Here is a 25,792-nt window from a genome sequence, read left to right as displayed (position 1 = left end):
TCTCCTGAACACAGAGGGGCCTGGTGGTAAGAAAAGGCACCCGTGATGGACAACAGTTATTTCAGTTTGGCTGGGGCCGGCTTTGCCTGCTGGTACCTGAGGACTGAGATTTAAGGCGTTAGTGAAGGTGCTTTTTGCATGAGGATTTCAGTCTAAGAGGAGCGGGACGTCTCGCACCGTGGTTCTCTGAGTTTCTGTGTAAAGGAGAATATTCTCTCCACCTACACGAGCCTAGCAGTCCTATATGCTTCTGTTCTCATGCACCCCAAGAGCACATCCAGACAGGTCAGGGCACAGCCCAGAGCAGGGCGGGCTGGAGCCAGGTTGCCCATCAGTGTATCTCCAGAGGTGAACCAACCTTCCCCAACCTGATGATGACAATTTTGGAAAAAGATACGAAACTACACGTTGGTGTTGATCAGTTTAAAATATATATTGCAACACCATATGAACAATCTCCTGTAAATTCAGGATAGCTGAATTTTAGGCACTGAATTAATTGAGCGTATGTCAGCAGTTTGGGTTTTTGTCTTTGCACTTTGGTGACCTATACTTTGTTTGGTGGCCCTGACAGCATGAGGCTGAGCCATCTCTGATTCCCTGGGTTTGAAGGCATCTGTATTTAATCCAGGTTTGGGGCTTCCACTCACACTGATCTGAACTTCCTTCTGGGGCGTCAGAACCAGGCAGGATCTTTCTGCTTGGCCTCCCTGACCACACTGGGGGGATACAAGAACCCAGCGGAGGACGGGGCCGTTCTGGCTCTTTTGTGGCTGAAGGGAGGGAGGGAGCAGGGAATACTGGGCAGAGGGTGTGTCCAGTTTGCCCTGGGTCTGAAGGGCCAGGGCTGGAACGGGGCGGTGGGGGGAATGATTCATAGTTGCCCTGAGCCATGAAATTAGAGTGGGTGAGTTCCAGGAAGGCCTCTCACAGGGGAGAATACGTACTTTCTGGTTTTCCCGTGTTTGAGAAAACAGATTGGTTTTCTAGTCAGGCAGTGTGCTTAGTTTCAGGCTTTTTGTTGAATGACTAAAACAGACTTCTTCCCTGGGGTTATTGAGTGTAAAGTCTAGTCAGGAAAACAGAGCTTTGTTTTTGTTTATTTTACAAGATGTTACAAGTAACGCGATCCCGAGAAGTGGGAAAAGTGGTGTGAAGGGAGACACAGGGTTTTGTGGGGATGTAGAGCAGGGGATGGAGATATTTAGATAGAACTCTGAAGACAATTTGGAGTTTAGTCAGGCCACAAGCGGCCAGAGGAGCATCCTAGGGGAGACAGCTGGTTGAGGCTGGCTGAGACAGCTCCTTCTAAGGAAAAGCCATTCGTTACTGAGCGCTATTGAGATGGAGGAGAAGGGGCAGGGGCTGTTGCACGGGGTCTTGTGATCTGTTTATAATAGTTATTTTTCAACCACTGGCAATAGAAAACTGTTAAGGGGTTGTGACAGCTCATCCACTCAACAAGTGTTGGTTGGTGTCTGCTACTAGGCACTGTTACCCAGAGGTAATCTAAGCCCTCAGGATGTAGGGCTCAGCCAGATGGACAGAGCTCATAATCTCTCTGACTGTTAAAAGAGCAAAGAGCAAGACACAAGCAACAAACCGATGAGGTACTGTCAGGAATTCCTCTGCTGAAGTGGTTATGGACTGTGACTTGCGGGAGAGAGTAGACACGGATTTGATTGAGTCCCAGTCAGGGAAATCCTGTCCTGAGAGGTTTCTTTGGGCCGAGACCTGAATGACAAAAAGATCTGGCCTTGGGATCACCTGGGGAAGAGCTTTCAGGCTGAGGGAAAAGTTGCTCCAAAGACCCAGAGGCAAGACCTAGCTTTGCAGGTTTGCGGAGGCCAAGGAGAGCGCTGTGTCTGGAGTGTAGTGAGAGGAGATGCGGTCTGAGCCTCTGTGGCCTCCCAGACCAAGGGGAGGAGTGAGGATTTTATTCCAAGAGTTTTGGATGCCGTTGGAGAATTTGCAACAGGAAGTGTCTTGTTCTGATTCACCTTTGGAGAAGAACACACTGGTTAGTTCATATAATATAGGTTGTGGAGAGGCAGGAATGGAAACCAGAAAGTCGTTTACGAGGCTTGAAGTAGCCCAGGTGGGTGATGACAGAGTCATGAACAGACTGGGGACAGGATCTGAGGATGAGCCAGTGGGACTTCCCAGTGGTTTGGAGGTGAGGGATGAGGAAAATAGAGGAATCTAATGTGACTCTTAGGTCTTTGACCCGGGTTACACATTGAGTATTGGAACTAGTTACAGCAGTCGGGGTATAGCATTGTGGTGAGGCCCATGGGCTATGGACTCCAGGTGCTTGGTTTGAAATCTAGCCCCGCGGCCTCCATGAAATAAGGTCCTATCAGTACTGTCACAGGAGGTGAAGATTCAGTGAGTGCAGAACGGCGTCACTTTGTAGACCTGTTTGCTATTCTAGGAAACAGGCCTGGTGGGGACACCCAAGAATTCTGTTTCGGCTGTGCGCAGTCTGAGCTGCCCAGCAGAGAAACAAGTTTGTGTGTGGAGAGGGTAATGCAGAGGAAAAGTCCGGGATGGAAATGGACATTTGGGAGTCATTTATGTATCGCACTGAAAGCTACAGGACTCGACGAGACTTCCTCTGAGATTACTTAATAGACACAAATGATTGTGGACCACTAACCTCTAAGAATGATGTGAACTTTCCTTTGTAAAGAATAGATCTCCTTCTTAAGATGGAGGTTTATGTCTACCAGCAACTTAATTTCGGGAGAGCGTCTTTCTCCCACCCCTTTTTCATGGCTGCTAAGGGAAGGTGGAAAGTCCTAATAGTGTGTTGGTGGGTGGGGAGGGGGGGACAGTGATAACAGAGTCTATTTTTCCCCTGAATATTTAAATTCCTACTATTAGTGTCCATGATACCCATTGTAGAACTAGACCTACACCTCACAGGATGCAAACTTTGATGTGAGGGAATGATGAGCTGGGGTAGGGTTAGGTTGGATAGAATGACATTTCAAAGCCCTCAAAAGAATTTTAGCTGTCAGAATATTGCACGTATCCCAGAAGCTATGCTTTGCATACTGATTAAGCAATCATGACCTATTTAGTTTGATTTATAATGAAAAGAAAATCTATGATATGTTAATGAAAAATCTTGGCATATTTTAGTCTATGGTAGGGTTCAAACTGGAAAAGGACCAGATGAGTAGGAATAATTACATGGCAGACTAAAATTATGTCCTTTATAGAAAGATAACCACACAGTGGGAGGTCAAGAGGTCATCTGTGTCCCTGGGTTTGTTGTTGCTGTTATTTTTGTCATCGTTTTTTATGTGCCTTGATTTGAAAGAATCCAAGAACACGCACCAAAAAAATTTCCCTCCACCCTCTTTTTTCTTCTCTGCTGCTTTTTAACATTTTTAGGCTTCGAGGAGGCACAGGGGAGGTGGGTGTTTTTGGGGAGAAGAGGTGGGGAGGCCACTGAAGGAGAAATTGAATCTCTTCTGTAGTAGAAGGAATAGGAATTTGGAAGTGTAGTGTTGGCTTCATTTTAATAAGTGTTCAACCTTTGCTAACCCATGAAACTGCCCCACTAACAAACCCCTCTGAGTTGTACCACAGACCAAATGGTAAGTGTATAAATGGGGAGAAGTTCGTGGGATGGAATTTAAGCCATTCCATCTTTTTGGAAAGTAAAACTCTAACAGAGGAGTAAAACTCTTAACATTGAGCATTGACAAAATGCACAATGCTTGAAAATTGAAACTTAGTTTATGATTTATTTACTCTTTGATTCTATGCCTCTAAGACTCCCAGACCATTATGGTCTGGAAAGATTATTATCTCTTTTTACGAGGAGCCTGTTGTGGTACCCCGGGGTTCAGAAGTGCCGGTGAAGATTAAAAACCTAATTTTGAAAGATCATGTAGCCAGTCTCTCACATGGTCACTCATTCTTCTTACCTTTCAGCTTTCATCTTATCACACAAGTAGGTTCTACTTTTCTAGATTCAAGTGGTAAATCTGTGTTTTGATAGCATGTTTAGGGAATCTTCGGAAGAAAAGAAGCCTAAATTTTTTGTCTGCCTTTGGTGAAATGCTGCAGATGCCACTGTTAAAATAATGCTCTCTTTTAAGTCCTGTAATAGAAAGTAGATTCGGGCTAGAAAATATCTCCTTGTGAAAAGTGTTGAATTTTAAAATCTGTCTTCTTTCTATATGTAGAAAAATGCTCTAAGTCAGAACACTTTAGAAGATGACATGCTTTCTCCTTTTGATTATTAATACTGACTTTCAAATTAGTAAGACATGAAAAGAGGAGTCTGCATGAAAATTCAATAGAATTCCTTTTATTTGGCTTGCAGAGAAGCTTACCCAACACTTTGAAGCTCACCTGTCTAACCGTTAAATGTTACCATTCTGTAAAGAAAAAATATATGTACAGACACACACACACACACACAGATATTGTGGAATATTATTTAGCCATAAGAAAGAAGGAAATATTGCTGTTTACAACATCGATGGACATGACTAAGTGAACTAAGTCAGAAAGAGAAGGATGGATGCTCCATGGTATCACTTATATAGAATCTAGAAAAAAGTCAGACTCCTGGAAATAGAAAGTGCAAGTGTGATTGCTGGAGGTAGGGGTATGGGAGAAATAGGGAGAGGCTGGTAAGAGTACACATTTTCAGTTATAAGATGAATAAGGTCTGAGGATCTAATGCATAATGTTATGACTGTAGTTGATAACACTGTATTGTATGATTAAAATTTACTAAAAGATAAAACTTAAATGTTCTCATCTATATATATATATATATATATATATATATATATATATATATATGTGAGGTGATGGATATGTTAGTTCACTAGATGGAAAGGAGCCCTTTCACAATATATATATAAAATCATCACAATGTACACTTTAAATATCTCACAGTTTTGTTTGTCAGTTTTACCTCAGTAAAGTTGAGGTGGGGGTTAGTGGGGGAAGCTACCTATTCTAGCAGCCAAACTGAATTCCTGCAAAATAAAGCCTATTTTTCTGTTGACTTTCACTAGAAAATAGGAAGGTTACTTATACTCAAAACAAAACAGTATGCAGTCTTCAATGAGTTCATGCATATAAAGTATTTAATAAATGAGAGCTGCTATTTGCTTATTACAGTTAAACCTTTGCCAAAGAAAGGTTCAACACTGGACCAGATTCAAGCCTTATTGGGAAGTGCGGGTTCCTGCAAAGCTGATATTTGCTGGAATTGCTTTAGAGCACTCAAGGACAAATGCCCCTTGCTCACCTTAAGGTCACCATGGCTCTTCTCCAGATTTAGAAACTTCACGCTGCAAGGTCCTGACTCGCACCTGTAGCTAAAGTCTGGAGATCCGCCTGGACTCTATTTCCTCCCTTTGGCCTCACGTGGCTCTTGCTCTAGTTGATTCAGGCACTCAGGATACCATGATGATGAACAAGATGCAGTCCGAGGCAGGAGGGTGTAGCTCAGTGGTAGACTGCATGCTTAGCATGCATGAGGTCCTGGATTTAATCCCTAGTACCTCCATTAAAAAAAAAAAAATGTGATCCTTGCCCTCAGGAATTTCGGCAGTGGAGGTTGTGATACAGTAGAGATTCCAGATCTGTTTTTGAGGTTGAACCAACAGGTCTCTTGGTGTGTTGGATATGGAACATGAAAGTAATAGAAGGGGAAAGATGATACAAACTCTTCTATTTGGGTATTGAATGGATTACTCTATTTCCTCACCAATATGCATGAGAAACTTCTGCATAGAAAAGTTTTCTCTCATATTTTTCAAAATCACAATGTATGCAGGAAGAGTCTCAAAAATTAGAATTGAGCTTAATTCCAAATCCCAGCCCATCGTGTAGGAACATGTTTCATCTATGTTTAATATAGTGCTTTCCTCACTTCCATCATGTGTGGATTCCATTTTTTAAGTGCCATTTCTCATAGATCTGATGTCATGGCCCAGGTACTACTTTGTGAAAACTTTGTCAGCTTCCTAAAAATATAACTGGTATCACAATTCCACATTTTTCTTTATTTGTAAATAAATTCTTTTGTTTTTAAGGCTAAAACTACTACATTTACATCTTTGTTTTAAAAGCTATCTCTATGCCTTTAAAACCAAGCATTCAGACACTGCTTTGGAAAGCTATTTAATGGCATGTTTCTTCTGAAGAATTCTCAGTATGTGCCATTTTAAGATCATACCTCCTAAAATCTCGTAATAATGATTAAGGTTTTTATTTCTGGTCTACTTTTAGTACTATTTTAACTGCCTTACCACTAATAACAAGTTAGATGTTAATATTTTATTTTGTCAACTGCCTGAAATTGTGTGATTTCATATGATCAAAACTATTTTCCCGCCATAATTAATACCTACAATCCTGTAGTAAAATGTAAAAATAAAATTGTAATTTGAATAACTATACTTTTGTACCTCTGCAGGAAGCAGAATTAGGCAACTACTCTAAAAGCCGTTCCTTCCCTTTATCTTCTCATGTCTCATTTTCTGCTCAATCCAGGACTGTCTGGGGCCCACCTTCCCCGTTCTACTCACACTACTCTCTCCAGAGACACGAATTACCTCTCGTTCACCTGATTCGTCTCTGACCTTTATTCCCCTTGGTCGTTCCCTAGTCCCTAGGAGATGTCTGTTTAGTGGGGACATAGGCTGTTTTTTCTTTTCTTTTTTTTTTTTTTTAATTTAAGTATAGTCAGTTACAATGTGTCAATTTCTGGTGTACAGTACAATGTCCCAGTCATGCATATACATACATATATTCATTTTCATATTCATTTTCATTAAAGGTTATTAGAAGATATTGAATATAGTTCTATGTGCTATACAGAAGAAATTTGGTTTTTATCTATTTTTATGTATGGTGGTTAACATTTGCAAATCTCAAACTCCCAAATTTATCCCTTCCCACCCCCTTTGCCTCAGTAATCGTAAGATTGTTTATTGCGTCTGTGAGTCTGTTTCTGTTTTGTAAATGAGTTCATTAGTGTCCTCTTTTTTCTTTTTTTTAGATTCCACATATGAGTGATATCATACAGTGTTTTTCTTCTCTTTCTCGCTTACTTCACTTAGGATGATGATCTCTAGGTCCATTTACGTTACTGCAGATGGCATTATTTTATTCTTTTTTATGGCTGAGTAGTAGTCCATTGTATAAATATACCACAAGCTCTTTATCCAGTCATCTGTCAGACATTTAGGTTGCTTCCATATCTTGATATAGGTTTCTGAACAGATCCATTGCAGTACTATACTCCTAAAACTGTTGAAAAAAAAGTCGCTATATTATCTTAAGATTTTATACCCTTCTTATTCCAAGCTCTAAGTATTAGAAAAATAAGTGCTAGTTCTATTTTGCCTTTTTGTCATTGCTTTTACCCACATAAATAGTAAAAGCTTAAATTGCCCTTTGAAATATGCATTTTCTAATTTGTGTTTGCCTTTGATGGCTAGAGTTTTCATTGTCTCTCTTTTTTTAAATTGTAGTATAGTTTACTTACAATGTTGTGTTAGTTTCTAGTATACTGTGTAGTGATTCAGTTATACATAGATATATATTATTTTTCATATTCCTTTGCCTTATAGGTTATAAGCTGTTGAATATAGTTCCCTGTGCTATATAGTAGGTGCTTGTTGTTTATCTATTACTGTTTCTTCATAGAGTTAATACACAAATAATTCTCTACTCTCAGAGCAGTTCCACTATTTGTGATTAAAGATCTACACATTCAGATCTAGACTTGTATCTGTATGTTTTTCCCAAATTCAGATTTAATGGTCTGACTTCCTGTCCGGTTAGCAGCTGCCAACCTGTCTTCTCCAAATAATAAATAGAAACAGTTACTTCTATGGATCATCTTCTTCCTAAATTTGTTTAAGAAAGGGAAATTTCAAAGTCAGGAGAAAGGTGATGAATGTTTTATAGGCAATCATGCTATATAAACTGTGTTCTTATTTTTGTGTTTTATTTCTAGCTATAAGAAAACACATGAAACCCTGAGTCACGCAGGGCAGAAGGCGACTGCAGCTTTCAGCAACGTCGGGACGGCCATCAGCAAGAAGTTTGGAGACATGAGGTACTGTGGGGAGAAACATGGGCCTGGGGCTGAGAGGGAAGGGGAGCATTGTCTGTCCATTGGCTGGTCTTCTTAACATATTCTTTTTTAATGGATTAAAATGTTACGTGGCTGACAGTCACTGAAATACATTTTTATATTGAGATGTTTTCTGCCTAAAGGTAGTTTAGTGGGGCTGGTCTCAGAGATGCCCTTTCCACTAGGACCTGACCTAGTAAAAATAGAAGATAGAGGGTGCCCTTAATCCCCAGTAATAAGGGAGGATTTTGAAAGAATGCAGCACACACTGAATTTTAATCATTGTCATTTAAACAATAAATTAAAATATGCATTCAGTGGAATATGCTCTGATAAATTATTCTTGGTCACATTTTTGCATATAGCCATCTATTATATATTTTTTCTATGCATAGATATATAAATGGATAGATATTTATTCTTTTATGCTAAAAAGTACCATATGGTGTGCGCTTCTGGTAGTTTTATTTCTTCACTTTAGCAATATATTGTGAATACGTTAATAAATGTTTATTACATCTTCATTTTTAATGGCTATTATCTTCCAGGGCATAGCTGTAGTAAAACTTTTAAACCAGCCCCCTGTACATTTTGGTTATTTTCAGTATTTATTATATAAAATTAGGGTAAACATCAGGATTTTGACCTGAGAACCTAATGACCTCACCATAGACACTAGAAAAACAAAAGTAGTATTGACCGTTTTAATTTTTTATATCATATTCCAGGAAATTATTTTATATAGAATTGCTGCTCTCATATTTTTTGCTTGTTTAAATACCTATCATAGTTTATTTTGAATTTGGCCAAGGAAGTTTTTTTTTTTTTATAAATCAATGTCATCTTTCTCTCGAGAAATCAAGTTCATTTTTAAAAACCTTCTCAAGTACGCTTTACATTTCTTTTTAAAAAAGTGTGTACTATTTCACTGGATTCTTAAACTGTTACTTTCTTTACTACCCTGCAGCTTTGATACCTAGAGGCAATTATTTATATCTTTATGTTTAAGTTATTTTTTTGGCTTCAAAAATTGCTGGATTGTGCCCAATATTCATGCATCATCTTAACAACTTGGCATTCATGAGGCTAGAGTTAAGTAAGTACATATGCATGAATCTGAGTATATTGTTTTAGCTTCATTTTTGCTAATAAAACAATAATGAAAAACAATTAAAATTCTTCAGAGGCAGCGTGTGATAAACAGGTAACCATTCTGGATTATTAATTAACCCTAATTTTATTATGAATAAACTTTGTAGTCATTTCAGTGGCATTAAAACATTTATCTAAATGAATTAATTTCTTAAAAATAGGAAAGACTTTATCACATTTTGTATCCAAGAAAATATATTTTTCTATGTTTATAAAATAGAATAGAACAGAAAATAGTGTGATTGTTCACACACTAGTTGAAAACTTTCATTTGAACACCAGCATCGCAGCATAGTAACTGCCAGCTAGAACAGTGTTTCTCCCACTTTAGAGGCCCTTACAGACCCTCTGAAGCGTGCTTAAATGCATATTTCCAGATTCTACCTCTCTACCCGACACTGTACCTCAGTAGGTCTTGGGTGGCGTCAAGGAATCTGTAACAAGCTCCCAAGTAATCTGACTTCAGGTGGTCGGGTTATGAGAAGACCAGGCATAGCTTAGCTCACCTGGACCTGGGTGTTCTCAGTTATAAATGAAGATAAGACTTAACACGGTCATCAGGTTATTATACAAGTGGCAGAAGAGAGTCTGTATCACACACTAAATAAATGCTGGTTTTTATCTTTACTAAGTGACCGTCTCAGTTACAAGGTGGCCTCACAGGCCAAAACTTAGGGAGAGCCATGAACAAGAGCATGCTGTGTTTCATAAAGACTCTGCTCATTTTTCTAAGTTGTGAAGAACGAAGACTGTGTTTTCACAGTTGACATACTCTTTGAGTATAGTACCAAGGTTGTGTTGACTGCCTTTCCTCCTGTTTCAATGTGGCTTTGTTTTAGCATAATGGATAACCTATTTCCCAGGAGTTCCAAACTTTTCATTAATTATTGCTCTGTGCAGAGGACACAACACTTTCATTATAAACTGTAGCTAAAAATATTGGGAAATGGAGCTTATGTTACTAGACATTCAAATATGGCCTTGTAATATTTTGTAGACTTATATTTTTCTCAAACTATAATAGCTAACATTCACATATAAATGAGGATAAGCCCCTGTGAAAGTGACAAGTTTCCACAAAGAATTTTTAGTTTTAAATTATACTAGAACAGATACTATACGTAAAAGTCGTATTTGAAAATTGCTTAAGTTTAACATAATAAGGATAAGGATTCTCAAGTGAGAAAAATTAGTAAGTTTTAACTTTTTCATTTAAGTTAATTTGTCAATTTATAAAAATGATAGCAGGGAAATGTAAAAATTTTATTGCAGGCATTTTACTTTGAACCTCTTTTTGGTTTAAAAATATCATATTATTTTATATTTTGTTAGTTACACCATCAAATCCTTTTGTGAATTCTGGGAACAAATTTCTGAACTTGTTCAAAAAGGTTGCCAGCAAAATTCAGATATCTGAGAAGAAAAACAGTACCTCTCAGTTTTTCTTTAAAATAATTACAAGTTAATACTTAACAGATTTTGAAAAGCTAGACTTTGGGCCTTTTAATAATTGGACGAAAAGCATAATGTTAGGATTTAATTTAGATATTTTATAAAAATAAATAATATTTCCTGAGCAAGGTTCTCCTTTTAGCCTCATTCCCTAAGCCCAGTCACGGAACTGCTCCGCCTCCTTCTCGGTCTGTAGAGTAACACTGTTAATAGCTACCTAACCAAACTGTTTTCTCTGAAATTAAAATAAGGGCACATTTATGAAAGCACTCAAGAAACGCAAGCTGTTAGAATCATTTTTATAATGATAATTCCACTTTCTTGGAACTTCTCGGTGAATGTGTTACAACTGCATGTGATCTAGAAGAGATGCAATCTTGGAGGGGGCATAGGGCTTTGTAAGAGTCCAGGCATCTCTAAGGATCCTTGGGAAAGACAGAGAGAAGCACAGGTTGGTAAAGTCATTGTGAGGACGAGAAAGTCAGTGGACTCAAAAAAAGCAACGAATGGAGTCCTCTCATTTTGGGGTGGCTCTTGAAAGCGGGACGGCGGGTAGTGCGGGCATTTCCTCGTATCCCGCCGTGCTAACTAACCCTGCTCTTCCTCTCCCCTGTGCTGCCCCGGCCGCAGGTCTCACTCCATCGGGTAAGCGCTGCCCCCGCCCCGGGCCCCTCACAGCCCGCACCCCCCACCAGCCCAGCCCGCTGTTCCCTTCACACTGTGGATGCGCCTCGGTCAGAAAACCGAATCTTCCTAAGAGGGTTCACCCGAGGGGGCTACAGAGTGGAGGGCACCTAATGCATCTGAATCCATTTAAGTCTGTGTTTATCATTCCTTCCTACGTTGGCAGAGGTCCTTAACATTGAGAGAAGGAGAAAAGGAAAGTGGTAATTGAGAGCTGTGTCTGTTTATGAAACTTCTAGAAAGTGAAGTCAAGAAACAGGGAATTATTTTCTCCAGATTGTAGTGTGTAATTGTCGGTCCCAGGTCTCTGAATAAAGCCTCCGTTTAGGTAGAATCTTATATTCATTTAAAAAAAATTTTTTTTCCTAAGAAAACTGCCTGTATTTAAAGAGAGAAATAGATTGAAGATTCTAATGGATTTCTCTTAGTAATTCTTTTTTTTTAATGTAATTTATGAGGAAATATTTCACCCATGACTTCTAAATGGAGTGTCTAGGGTAAGACTGCAGGTATCCCCTGAATTCTCTGCCCTTCTCTTTCTGAGTTCTACTAAAGAGCTGCCCCTACTAGTGGCCTCAGTGGGTGTTGTCAGGGAAGGTGATGAGTTTGATCCCTTACAGGAGAAGAGAGGGACTGTATTGGAAAGTGTGATGCGGGAATGTTAACCTAGGAAAATGGACCTCATTTTGCTTCCTCCCTCCGCCCAGCATGATTCTGAGTGGAACTCACATAGCAATAACGGGCAGGCAGTCAGAAGGAAGATGACTCAGCCACTACAGGATTAATAGAGTGAGAAGCTGATGCTCTTAGAGCTCTCAGAGAAGTTGATCTTTGTACCAGATGCCCTAGGGTGGATGCAGAAGGCCTTGCTCCCAGGTCAGACTGTGTACATTGTGTCTACCTGGCGGGTTTCCTTGATTGGCTCATGTTAACTACGTCAAGTCCTCTGGAGAGCTTCTCTACGATGGAATGAGCAGCTTTTAGCTGCCTGGCTCTACCTGATGGGCACTATCCCTTGCCCCTTACTGTCTCCGGAACAGGAGAAGGGAATTGGACCAGGAGAACATGTTCATGGGCTGTTGGGCTGACCTGGGGGAAAGCAGTCTCTGGATTTCCTTGCCTAAAGGGAACGACAGGAAGTAAAATAATATGCAGCCATGGACCATCTCTTCTTCCTTTATGCCTTTGGACGTGACTGTCCTGCCCAACAGAAACAAACATCTTGGTGGGGAGGGCAAGGGGTACTTCAGATAGTTGAAATTGCTGTTTTGAAACTGTGAGTAAGGAGTTTCTCATGTACTTATATTGTATCTTCTTTTTTCTTTCTTTTTTTTTTTTTTTCTCTTTTGCCCTGAAGCTACTCCATTCGCCATTCCATAAGTATGCCTGCTATGAGGTAATGTGGGTAAATTATTTTACATAATATCAATGCAGGAAGTGGATAAAGTGTTACTTTATTGATACTTTGTGGGGTTTTTTCCTCCTTTATCTGAAAGGACGTGCCTTGACCTATCTTGTTCTCTTTTTTGATGCCCCTCAGGAAGAAAGGCTGACAACCATGCAGAAGTATTGCAGGTGTGATGGGCTTGGCTGTTGCCCAGACACACCAGCTTAACCCCAGCCTCTCCTGTTTTGTGTGACCTGAGCCTAGTCTCCATTCTCTCTCACATATACTGGGAGAAATGAGACCTACCTCATATGGTTGTTGTGAGATGTGTAACCTGGGTAGAGCACTTAGCACAGGGCCTGAAACATGCTGAACACACTTGCCAAGGTGGGAACCCTTTTATTTCCACAGAATTAAATGCAAGCCTAGGAGAGAGTTTCAATGAAAAGATAGGAGACGAAGAGGGATGCAGTTCTAGAAAGGGCATCATTAGGGTTTTTTAAGGTATATATTAAGGCAAGGTGTCTGTTGAGCAAAAATATCATTAAAATGACTAGTCAGATGAAAACTCCCGAGAAAGATGTTCCTTGCTTCTAGGTGGCATGACTCAGTGACACAGTCAGATAAAATCACACTAATAGTAATAGAGTGTAGAGGAATGAATGTTATGTTGAAGATCAGAAGATGCAGGTTGCAACCCAGTTCTGCTAAGGATGAACCTGGCAGCCTCAGGAAGGTCACCTCAGTGATACCCGTTTCACTATATTTAAAATAAGAGCCTGGAAGCAGATTTGCTGTTCTCCCCATGGTGCTTCCAGGACCCCCAGCGCTGTCTTGGGCTGCTGCGCGGGGGCACAGTGGGAGGGGAGCCTCTGGGACCCTCCCTCACTTCAGTCAGAACTGTGCCTCTCCCTCCTGCTTTGTATTATATATTGTGGTGTGAGTACCCTCTAGAGGGAGTTCGCTTACTCTAAATAATTTGAGACCACTGAAGCCGAATTCTTTCTAGGGTCACTTGCAGTGCTATAGATCTGGCTTTGTGTATGATATGATTAAATCTGAATAAAGAGTATCCCCCTATTCTCCAGCATGCACTCTAGTGTAATTTAATTAAGGGAAAGTCTGTTTAATTATATCTAATGATGTCTCTTCGACACTGGGGTTATTCGGTTACTTTCGAAATTTAAGCACAGCATTTGATTTCTCTAATCTAATAAGTAGAGAGCATAGGTTCCAGATTGCTTATTAGTTCCTATTTGAATGACTTGCTCCCCCAGCATAAGAACACCCAAACTAAGTGCAACCTGTGGCTCTGAGCGCCTGTTCTTGTTCAATTTTAAGTCTGGGTGTCCAAAGAAAGCTTGAAAAAAAATTAATATGATTTTCCTCTCTGAACCAGGAATCCATCTAGTGACTTACAGGTCAAATGTGCCCCTCGTGAGCTTGCCTGAAATAACTTTTTAAAAAATGATTTAAAAAATGATTTTACTCAACTAACATATACCCATGAACCATTATACTGGACTGTCTGCCCACTGTGGTCCTGTGTAACTGATGGATGACAGGTAGTCATGTGACCAGCTGGGCCAAATAAAACTTGCCTTGGAAGTGTGGTGCTAATAATTATCTTCTGAGACATTCGTGTGTAATTTCACTCATATATCACCATGAGGTAGGTACTGTGGAGGATTACTCATAGGAATTTGACTCATGTTTGAATCAGATCCAAGACGTGATGCCAGGCTTAGACTCTGAACTCACTGTTGTTAATTCATACAGCCTGAGTTCAGTACATTGACTACAAATGCATTTCTGACCATCTGGAGCGTCAGCATCCTGGGAGACAATCCATCACAAAGCCAAATGCATTCAAAAACGTATTCTCTACATTAGTTTCCTCTTAATGGTATTAGAGCCCTGCTGCATCCCACACTATACAATGAAGCCCATATTTATAACCATCTCCCTTATGAAGTTTCTGTGGGCCATCCCTTTATTTTATTTCTTCTGCACTCAAAAGAGAATGGCAAGTGACTTATCAAATATAGTGTCATTCTTTGACCTGAAAATGATGACAGTCGTTTTGCCGAAAGCTGACGTGAATACAAGATTTAAGACACATTTTTAATTCAGTTCCTGTTTCCTTGGTTGGACTTGGTGATATCATTTTTAATGGAAATGATATCATTAAATTGTAATGTGTGGCCAAATCCAGTATAGGAAACCAAAAAGCACCAAACAGAAGATCTAAATATTAAAGTAACAAGATTATATATAGATTATTTAACACACTGAATGAATCATAAATAAAATGTCAGTAAACTTCAAGGTTTCTGTCTGGCAAGAAAAAATAAGTGTGTATTCTTTGGGAGGAAATATAATACATGGTAATAACACCATTTTGATCAAGCATTAGACAAATGATGAGTGTATTTCCATTTAAAATAATGAAAGCATTGGCTTTTAGAGATAGTACTTCCTGAATGTAGACAAAATACTTTTAAAACTTTAAAGTTTTAAAAACATATGTACCTTTTTTTTTAGCTTGAGATATTTCTATCTTATCTCACATTCACTAAAATAAATGACTTAAAATTCCAACTGACATTCTTCAGGTAGACTTTCCGTTGTTTACAAAACAACTGAGTTGGGAAAGGAATGTCATGACAGAAACAATTAACTAGTAAATGAAAAAATTAAGCTATCACTCCTTGGACGTATTGGAAATGATTTATGGTGCACCATGGAATTATTACAGTTCTGTCATTGCTGAATGCTGTATTATTTATTCTATAATTGAGTATTTGACTATCTTACTTAGAAAAATTCTACATCAGGTTATGGTTTCTGAATCTAACCTAGTAGAAGTGAAATACATTTTAAAACACGGTTGGAGGAGGTGGCAAACCAACAACCAGCTCTAGTGCAGAGGGGATGTTTACAAGCGCAGAACACGAGACAGCACTGTTGCTAAGAGCTAGGTCTTTGGAGCTGACCTTTCTTTTTTTTGCTATTTTAGGAATTCTCCTACTTTCAAATCATTTGAGGAGAGGGTTGAGACCACTGTCACAAGCCTTAAGGTACAGATGAAGTGAATTTCGTGTCATTGGGTTCACTGAATCAGGACAGCTTAGTCACTGCTGCTGTTGGTTCCAAAGGTGGGGCTACCAGCATTTGGTGCAGCCAAGAAGGCAACCTTGCACAGAGTCACTCCTCTTCACATATAAGTCTATAAACAAAACCATCGTTGAATGGTGTTGCTGTATCCATACAACGTTGTTCGTACAAACCATTCAGAAGTGAATTATTCATTAAAGTGAATTGGGGTTTGTGTTCATCTCTTTGCTGGTTGGAACTTTATGCTATCCCCCAAGAAGTAGATACATGGTAGATGACTGTGGAGAGGACAAAGGATATGTGAGTTCTGAATTTAGAGTGTCAGTGAAAATTCAGTAACAGCTCAGAGCTCCTCTGGTTTGGACATGAACTTGGCTCCAGGCATTATGCTGCCATACACCACCCGTCAACACCTAGACTTGTTTACTCCACTCACATACTGAGCACAGCCTGGTATCGTTGTCATGGAAGGAAATAAAGCTGAGTCAAAAAATGCATTATTTTGCAATAGTGGATTTGTGCCCTGGGTATAAACTGAAAGTATCCCTGTTGTATGGGAGGTGCTAAAAGATATTCATTGAATGTATTGCTTGAGCATAGATAAGTTCATCCACAGGGGATAAAAGAGCAAAAATAAAATCAGTCTAGTCTTAAAATGTATGGAACTTTTAAAACAGGAAAAAAAATCATTGATACTACTAAGTTTTTTTTTTTTTAAGATAGCACCTAAGCTTAATATCATTAGCACTATTTCATATACAATCCAATTCTGTGTTTTCCTATTACTGGAAAAATTAAGTACGATGTGATCTTTAACCAGATCAAAGCAGATACAGGCACATGCTGATTACTGGCTGCTTCTGAATCAGGCCCTTACATGTGCTGCCTGACAAGAGTCTGTGAGGGTGTAAGTTAATCCTTACTCGACATCCTAGGTGCTCTTACTAATTTTGAACTGGAAGATCCTTCCCGTTAGAGGAGGGTTTTCACATAGTCTTCTCTTTACTGGGCCTGTGATTAGGTGTTTAAGGCCCAAGAATGAAATTATTACTCAGCATTTATCATGCCTTCATGGGTTCCATGTACCAGTTGCTTCTGGTTGTGCACTTTTACTCCTCTGTGTGTCCCCATTATCATTTACTGAGTGGATAGAGACCAGTAGGAGCCATGAAACTGCCCCTATTTATAGGGAAAACTTTTGATAGAGAGGGAGATGCAGTGTCAGAGACATTCCTCTTGCCAAAATATCTCGTTTCAAAACAAAAGATTCCAAAAAACCCTAGAAGTGAATTACTCGACATTTGGTTCTCAGCCTTAGACAATCCAAGGAGGGTGGATTCTGCTGTGAGACAAGTTCTGACGTAGGACAAGTTGTACTTTTTAGGTGATCTATGGAAGAAGGAAATATGAAGAAGCAAAAGAAGAATAAAGAACAGCCTATTTTCATTTGCTTTTAGGAAACTCTGGTAAGCTCACAGCTCACATAGTTAAATCCTAAGTGTTTGATCCAAACCCTCAATCCCTCACTTTTCTCACTTTCTTGGGATGGAAGGCATAGAGCCTGCCTCCGCCTTCACACGTGCACAAATCTAACCCTGCCGACTGGATCCTAGCCTGTGTCAAGCACTCCTAAAAGGAGATTCTGTATCTGCATGATTGTCCATTGATTTAACAAGAGTAACATCCCACCCACCTCCTGTCACGGCCAATGCCTAGTTTCTCTTTTTCTGCCCACACAGGCAATGGAGAAAAGCTAGTAATCATGTTTTGTGTCAAACCTCCCACTTCCTCAATAATCACAAATTTCTCATTCCTTTTTCTTTATCTCCATACTAAATAATAGACGTTTGACCCTTCTTTATATAGTGTATTTTTTGCGTAGTTTACTTCCGTGTTCTGAATCTTCTCCAAAACTTTTAGAACTTTCTTCAGTTAAGGATCCTGAGGCTGTTTCCAGCTGAGGGAGTGACTCGTGAATCAGTCAGGATGCGTGAACGTCCTTGCAAGTCTATATGCTGTATTTCCACTCACACACACTGCTTGAAGTTTGATTTTTTTTCCAGCACCACTTAAAGGGAACCGTATTCATATTTGTGTTCTATTAGAAATAATGTTCTGCAGTGAAGTGGGGTCCGTTCCTGCCATCTTCTCACCCAGTCTGTCACACCATCTGGTATTTGCACACAATGGACTGTTCAAATTTTATACCCAATTGTGTAGCTGGTTTGATTTTTCATGAAAAACTTGCCAGAGCCTCATAATCATATAAAATTTGGTCCTGTCTGCCTGCATCCTTTTAATACACCAATGTATTACTTGACATCTTGGGCGGTGTCACCTGTACACTCAATGAGCACAATTTCTATTTAATCTAAAACAAGCAAACAGAAAGCAAACCCAGAATCAGCTCCTACGAAACCATATTTGGAACGTTCTACCATGTTCCAGTGATTCATGAGCAACCACATCCCTTCCAAACTGTTCTGTACTCGTGTCAAGGAGAACATATTTTTAGTGCACCTAATTTTTGATGAGCACATTAAACCTGAATTAAAAACCTTTATAAAAAAGTAAAAGGCGAGATATATTATACTTACTGTTTCTTTGTGTCCTTTCAACCAGATATTTTATTATGAGAGATTAGGATGCCTAATTCAGTAATTCAAGGTTTTGGGGGTTTTTGTTTGTTTGTTTTTTTGTTTTTTTGCAAAGAGCAATTATAATGTTGGGGACAAAGTGACAAATTCTTAGATGAAAAACTATTTTGAAGGGAAGGGTCCAGGAGAGGCTTACTGTTCACATCTTTCCTTAAGCAGATCCTTGCCTGAAGTACTGTAGTGTGCAGTCATTCAACCCACATGGTTAGGAAACCCCTTAGTCCACTCCCTTCTTGGCTAATTGCTTTATTTCAAAGTGGTTCCCTCCTTCTTTATTTTTCTTATTTTGATTTGAGAAATCAAGAACTAGAAGAGAAGAATAAAACAAAACCTAGAAGAAAACATCAGTCATTGGTATTCACCCAATTCGATACCATGGGTGACTTCTGTTGCAAAAGAGAATCCAAATAAAGAGAAGGATGGGAACTATTAATAGAATCCATTACATGGAATTAATCTTGTCTTGCTCGGAAAAGAAATAAGCAGAGTGAAAAATCACATAGTTGAAACCAACCCCCTGCTTCTTCCCAGGGCTGCGATAACACAGAGTGGAGGAGAACTCCATGCTCTGTGCCTGAGGTCTGCAGACTAAGGCTTGTGGGCCATATCCAGCTGGTTGCCTATTTTTGAATGGTCTATAGGCTAAGAATGGTGGTTTTACATTTTTTCATGACTGAAAAAAATCAAAGGAACAATAGCATTTTATGACATGAAAATTAAATTACATGAAATTCCCATTTCAGTGTCCATACATACAGCCTGTATAGAACACAACCGTGTTCAGTCTCTTACGTATTATCTCATCTGCTTTCTACAGTGGCTGATCTGAGTATTTGTGGCAGAGACTATGTGATTCCCAAGCCTAAAATATTTATAATCTGTCACTTTCCAGAATGAGTTTTCCAACCCCAAGTAGAGTGGAAAAATTCACTTTAGTAACTGAATTTACAGAGGCAGAGAAGTGTTTTAGTGACTGGGAGAAAAACGTGTGTGTGATTTGCGATGGTTGACCTGCTTTTAAACCCGGGTTAAGGTTTTAGAAAGGGCAGGTCAGGCAGTAAGTAGCTACATTCCTCAGTGTGGTTTCTGTCCTTGTGAGTGATCACCTTGGTGACAGTGAGGTGTAGGCAGCATTTTGGGAGTGCCAACATTATCTGTTCTATACCATTCTTTTTCTCAGAGTGTTTTTCCATATCGTTAATGGTTAAAGGAGGGCCAATGTGACCATAAATAAGCTTACATGTAGACCATTGAATAGTCCTTTAAAGGATTTTTTTAATAAATAATTTTTCAAAATACTTAACGGTATTTCTTAATTGTAATTGATTTCTTTCTGATTATATTCTTATTAGCCAATAACAGGTACACAGAAAGGGAGCCTCGCAAAGAATCTTAACTTTACATTTTAAGGGATGTTCCGCCTATAAAGACAACTGCCTGGAAAGATGTGAGGTGACCAGTGCCTAAACTATGATTCTTCTCCAACTCTCAAGTTGCTCAATCCCAAATTGAAAACTTAAGCTGAAGTCACTTAGAGGCGTTCATCCATTTGTAAAATTGGGGGAATTTTTCTAATACCCAGTTCCGTTTTTATGAAGTCGGTGGCTGCGTAGATGGCGCAAATCCACAGATCTGGAGCATCTCCAGAAGGGATTGAGAATTTCAGATGTAGGGGAGATGAAGAGAGCGCTGATAAAGTTGTATAAAAGTAAGAGTTTCGAATCCAATCCCAGAACCCAAATATGAATGACATCCTAGCCCTCTGCTAAAGGAAACTAACTTCTGGACATCTTTTGCACCCCCTCTCAAGGAAAAATGCATTTCTGAACTTGAAAGTAATCGCTCTTACAAAACAAGGCAGATACAAGAATTAATTGCGCCCTTGCGTCTCTGCCCCTTTCAGACGAAAGTAGGCGGGACGAGCCACGGCGGAGGCAGCTTTGAGGAGGTGCTCAGCTCCACGGCCCACGCCAGCGCGCAGAGCTCGGCCGGCGGCCAGCGGCGGCCCGAGGAGGAGGAGCTGCAGTGCTAGGCCGCCCCCCTGCGCCTGCGCCGCCTCCGGAGGCCCCTCCCCGCCTGCCCGCCCGCCCGCCCGCATCCTGATACCAAGACCAAAATCCCACTGGGAAGACCCAGGCCTCGACCCTGTTCTTCAAATGGCTTCTCTTCAAATTTTAATTAAATGATTTTCATTTGTATTTGTGTTGATGGCGGACCACCTGACCGTCACACTTAATTATTCATAGACTGTCATCTTTTAAAATGTCCTGACTTCAGCAGGTACACAATTGTCCATGGCCCTTGTCTGTGTGTAATTCAACATATTTTCCAAAACGTAGCTATTATTTGCTATGAGTTTTGCTTGGACTCCTGTACGAAGTGCATGTCTTAGAAGGCTGAGTACCCCCTTTCAGTTCTCTCCGCGGGATGGAGCTCTTTCTGACCATCTCCAGCAATGAATGGGCACATTTCATCAAATTGCTTGTGATATCCCTCACTTACTTCAATTCCTTATGTTTATTTCAGCAATTAAAATAATTGATTTTAATGATGACTTTTGAATTCTTAATTTCTTTACACTTCGGGGCTGTTGATGACCTTAAAAGTGGTAGCTATGATACTGCAGATGCTACTTTAAATCAACTTCTATTAATTTGGTGAACATGAGAGAGGTTATGTAAGTAATTATAACCTCAGCTACCTTAGGATGCTGAAACAATGTCCAATTCTAAAATTTTCTCTGATCTACGTAGAGTAGTAGTTAACTCAGGTAACTACTGAGTAAATAGGCAACGGAGAGCTGAAAAGGAAATAGCTAGAATATGGGGGAAGCAGAGTTCTGCAACCCCTTCTGGTCTGCAAATTGCTCACACGTGAGTGAAAAAAGCATATACTAATACAATCAGATTTCTGCACTAACGTTTACCTTCCACATCATACGTTTCTCTTTTCTTCTAAATGGGAACATACATTTGTTATTAAATAGCAGAGATACATCATATAGATAATTTTTTTAAATATACACAGAATAGACCTACTAACTAAAAAAATCACAATTTAAATATATAGTAATATATATAAAACATACAACTGCATGTTATATATAATATATCATCCATGTAATATACATAATATAGATCTATATTGTTACTATGTTCATTGTTCATTTTTTAACTTATTATTAAATAGAAGTGGGTATATGTGAAATAAAGTCAACCTAAAAAATTCTATTCAAATTAATGGAGTAGGACAATCTGTACACCTACTGAAAATCAAGTTTGTTGAGGGCCGCATAATCTCTGAGGCTTGGGATCTTAGGAGCAGTAGGTATGGGGCTGTAAATTTGAACCAGAGAAGACAAATGTGGATAAAGGAGCCCTGCCAGTAGAAGAGTTGGCATTCTCCCTAATTTATCCTTCCAGCCTGGTGGTTGAAGCCAAACCCCGTCCAGCTGGCTTGTAGCTGTGTTGCTCTCCCACTGCATGGTGTGTCCTTGGTCTCTCTGTGCCCAGTCTGCAGTTGCCTGGTCACCTTTTGTAAACTCACTGCCATCTTCTCTTTGACTACATTCAGCACACTGCGTGGATTTGGAAGATGCAGTTATGGTGCTATAAACAAATATCTTCCTTCACCAACCTATTTCTGCATACAATAGTGTCAGTCTTACAATCTGAAAACACAATATTAAAATTAGTAGAAAATAATCAAGAAAATTAGCTTTAATGCCTCAAAACTAAAGTAAAATATATTTTAGCTGTTTATTTTAAGCTATTCTTCAAAAATTGTCATCAGTTTTGTAAAAACTACATTCATGTCTCCTGTATTGAGAAGTTTTTTAATTACTCCCTCTGATCTGGAAGTAATGTAATGGCCATGGTGTGAGTAATCTTGTTTTCATTTTGTCATGAATGTGCGTGATAAGCCATATCACTCGAATGAAATAATTAAATCAGTTGCTGTAGGTGGGAGTCTGAGCCTAGAGGTCTCATCTCCTCGCTGCCTAATCACTCAGGAGCTGCCTGTGTCTCCCTGATTTTGCATGTGCAGGCGTATCCCAACTTGACTGGCTGCTGAGTTGCCCTATTATGTCCAACTGGGCCCAGTTCCCAGGTGGTAGTTTCAAGTGTTCCCCAACTTCTAAATGGTATTTGCACACAATGGACATAAACTTCTGCTAACAAAGCAAAATGACTTCAGGTCAGATCAGCATCATATACATGAAATGATACCACGACACGTATGATACTGACAATGCATCTCAATAATCGAAAATTCCAGTGTGAATTGTGATTACAAAATAAGCTGATTAAGAAAGTAAGCTATTCTGTAACATAATGATTTACCACCTTTTAAATACTGTTGCTTTAATGCAAGATACTCATAGATTTATGCTGCAACTTTATCCTAAACTCGTCTCTCACAGATTATGACTATCGGTAGGTTATGTCAGCAAAGCAATCTGCATCCTTCCCTAAATTACACATTTCCTTATAAGTCTGCTCTTGAACTAATGAAAACAAATCTGTGTACCTTACTATGGTCCATCATGACAAGCCACGCCACTCACAGTGGCCTACGTGAAGAGAACACTGCGTATCTAAGCGGCTCCTCTGCCAGGGTTCAGGAATTACCTGTCAACTTGAAAGTTGTTGAACTGCACTAGAAAATACGGCATAAGGTGATTTAACCCCAACCCTCTCTTCTCACTTATTTTCAAATTGGGAGTCTGGGTGTGTGCGATAAAGGAAGATGGTGATAAGGTTAAAAAGTGTTTTAAATATGAAATATAAAGGAACTTCTTCAAACCTGTTGTTCACATATAATTTCAAAACATAATATTTGGCAAAATCTTGTGATTATTTCTGATAATCTTTATTTAAAAATGGTAAAATTTTTATTCTACATTTCTACTTAGCTTTCAGTTTACACCAGAGTATATACCAAGGCAAAACAGAACTAACATAATCCTACATCTCCCACATAAATCATCCCCAATTTCACTTTGAATATTAAATTACTTAAATAAAAATGCCAGCTACAGATGATGCTCTTCCCCAAGGCACTTCGTCAGTCACTTATCCCAGAGCAGCTATTACAAGGCTTTGAGCTGAACAAGTTGGACATTCTGTTAGAATCAGTATTTTTCAAATACAAGGGCACTGAGAATTATGTAAGTTAGGGAAATGGCAATCCACAAATAAGGGGAAAACAAGGAATTGTTCTGGAGATGGAACTGCTACCCCCAACCCCAGTCCGCCCCAGGGACGGGCAGGAGAACTGGCTGGAGGTGTTCCTTGCAGCCCTGCCCTTCCACCCAATCCTCCTGGCAAGAGGGGTTGGTCTCTTCCTCATTACAAAGAGGTAACAAAGAATTTTTTGTTGAGTTCATTTTGGAGGAGGTCATCCAAGAGATGTGACCATCAGTTGACTAGAGAGCTGGACCCAGGCAATTGGAAGCTCCTGACCCCATCACACCTTTGGGATGCATGTATGTTCCACCTACCATTCCTGCACTAGGAGCTGTTTCAAGGACACAGCCTCGAAAGAGTCATGTGTTGTTGAGAACATCTCGACGGTATGTGACTGAAACCAGTGGAGGCTTCTGCATAAAGATTCCAGCAGGCAGGTGCAGAGATCTTGTCCTGAGGCCACCCCAGACAAGCCTCGTATATAAGTTGCTTTGTTTATTAAACCTGCCACCTACCAATCAGGAGTGGCCTGCCTCTTCAGTCTCTCCTTGCCTTCCATGGAAGGAGCCAGTTTTCGAACCAACAGTTCAAGCTAAGAACAATTATTTACTCTGCATCATAGCTCTAGGGTTTGTTATTCAGAAGACCAATTCCAGACAAATAGCACAGGTATGCAACAAGGAAACCCATTTCTTTAAAGTGGCAGTGCTTAAATATTTGTAGACAACTGGCTGGTGATTTCAGCCGCCATCTTCTTTTATTGATCTTCATCATTATCCTTATTTAAGGGTATTTTATTTATAGAACCATTACATTTTCTTTGTTTTTAAATGTATTACCTCAGTAAGGAAGGGGTAGGACCAAGTGTGAACCCTCACTTGGTAGGTAAGTGGGAAACTGAGATAATTGTGACCAGTATTAAGTTTGACCCAATAAAGACATCCAAAGTCTGTGTGTGGATTTATGAAGATTACAGCAGACAGACATCCCAAATAAAACTCCAGAGCCACAGAAAACCTTCTAGTTATAAATAACTGAACTTTATTTGGGGTTGTTTTGTGTGCAGATTTTCATGCCAGGAGGAAAAAACTCCAAAACACTGATAGACATAGTTCTGTTTCCTACAAACCACATCAACAATAACCCAACTTTGCTGATTTTCAACCATTTACTGCTTTTCACACACTGTTGCTATGATGCAGCAGCATTTCAGAGCAGAGAAGCGTAGCTCTCCTCAGTGCAGATCAGCTCTATGTGTGCTGCTTCTGAAGAGATCATGCACCTTGCTTCCGGCAGATTGAGTATCCATGGATACCGCATAGAGTTTCCAAAGAAACGCTGCCTAGAATTCTCACCAAGCCAGCCTAAAAGGCCTTCTTCAAATGGAAACCGACATTTGAATTAAAGGGACAGGCATCATGCTCCCACCAAACTACTGAGCAGGTTTGCATGGACAGCCTTCCTTTCCTCACTTTTCAATGGCTGTGCATCATTTAAACACAAGCAGGCAGATTACTCATCCTGTGAAAGGGAAATGAGGGGAAGAAACTGGGTCTGATGTGTTCTCTACATAAGGTCCAGTGATCCCAGCAATAACTTATTATATATTTCTCACGTGATGATAAATAATCTTATAATCAAGGTCTGAAGATTGAGCAGAGGAAGATACGTGCCTTTTGAAACTGCACGCCCTAATTTATATCCTCATATGACAAAAAGGGTTGAGGAAAGGGCAGAGAGGGGCAGAATCAGTTAACAGGTTTATGAGTCTACAACTGGGCGCATAAAGCAGGTCACAGTGAAATTAAAAATCTGGCTGCAGAATTTGAATAAAGCAGCATTTCATCTGAAGGGAGAATGCATTATAATACTTTTGTTTTTCCTGGATCCTTATCACTAAACCAGCTGAAGAATCTTTTTAAAAGCAATCATAGTTAAATTTTCTATTGTTCAATGAATATGGCCTTCAGGGATGTAGGTTATTAACTCAGAATGAGATGATATAAAATCTCCGATAAGTATTCCGAAG

The 25,792-nt window shown here is 39.6% G+C and overlaps 1 protein-coding gene across 5 annotated transcripts in view; it reads left to right on the top strand.

Moving 5' to 3' along the window:
- TPD52L1 (TPD52 like 1) overlaps positions 1 to 21,122 on the top strand; it is a 78,097-nt gene extending 56,975 nt beyond the window's left edge. For 2 of the 5 annotated variants that reach the window (XM_031456259.2, XM_064486718.1), the window contains exons 4-8: positions 8,006 to 8,107; positions 11,360 to 11,374; positions 12,771 to 12,809; positions 15,820 to 15,880; positions 20,478 to 21,122. In XM_031456259.2, the coding sequence (XP_031312119.1) occupies positions 8,006 to 8,107; positions 11,360 to 11,374; positions 12,771 to 12,809; positions 15,820 to 15,880; positions 20,478 to 20,606 (346 nt within the window). In that variant the 3' untranslated portion in view covers positions 20,607 to 21,122. Of the gene's footprint in view, positions 1 to 8,005; positions 8,108 to 11,359; positions 11,375 to 12,770; positions 12,810 to 15,819; positions 15,881 to 17,301; positions 17,384 to 20,477 lie in introns of all 5 variants that reach the window. The other 3 variants (XM_064486720.1, XM_064486719.1, XM_064486721.1) reach the window with 3 other exon arrangements.
- Positions 21,123 to 25,792: the final 4,670 nt, after the last annotated feature.

This window comes from Camelus dromedarius, chromosome 6 (assembly GCF_036321535.1).
Source record: "Camelus dromedarius isolate mCamDro1 chromosome 6, mCamDro1.pat, whole genome shotgun sequence".
In the NCBI taxonomy this organism is placed as follows: domain Eukaryota; kingdom Metazoa; phylum Chordata; class Mammalia; order Artiodactyla; family Camelidae; genus Camelus; species Camelus dromedarius.
Note: the sequence above shows the minus strand (reverse complement) of the source record. Positions and strands in the feature narration are given on the sequence as shown.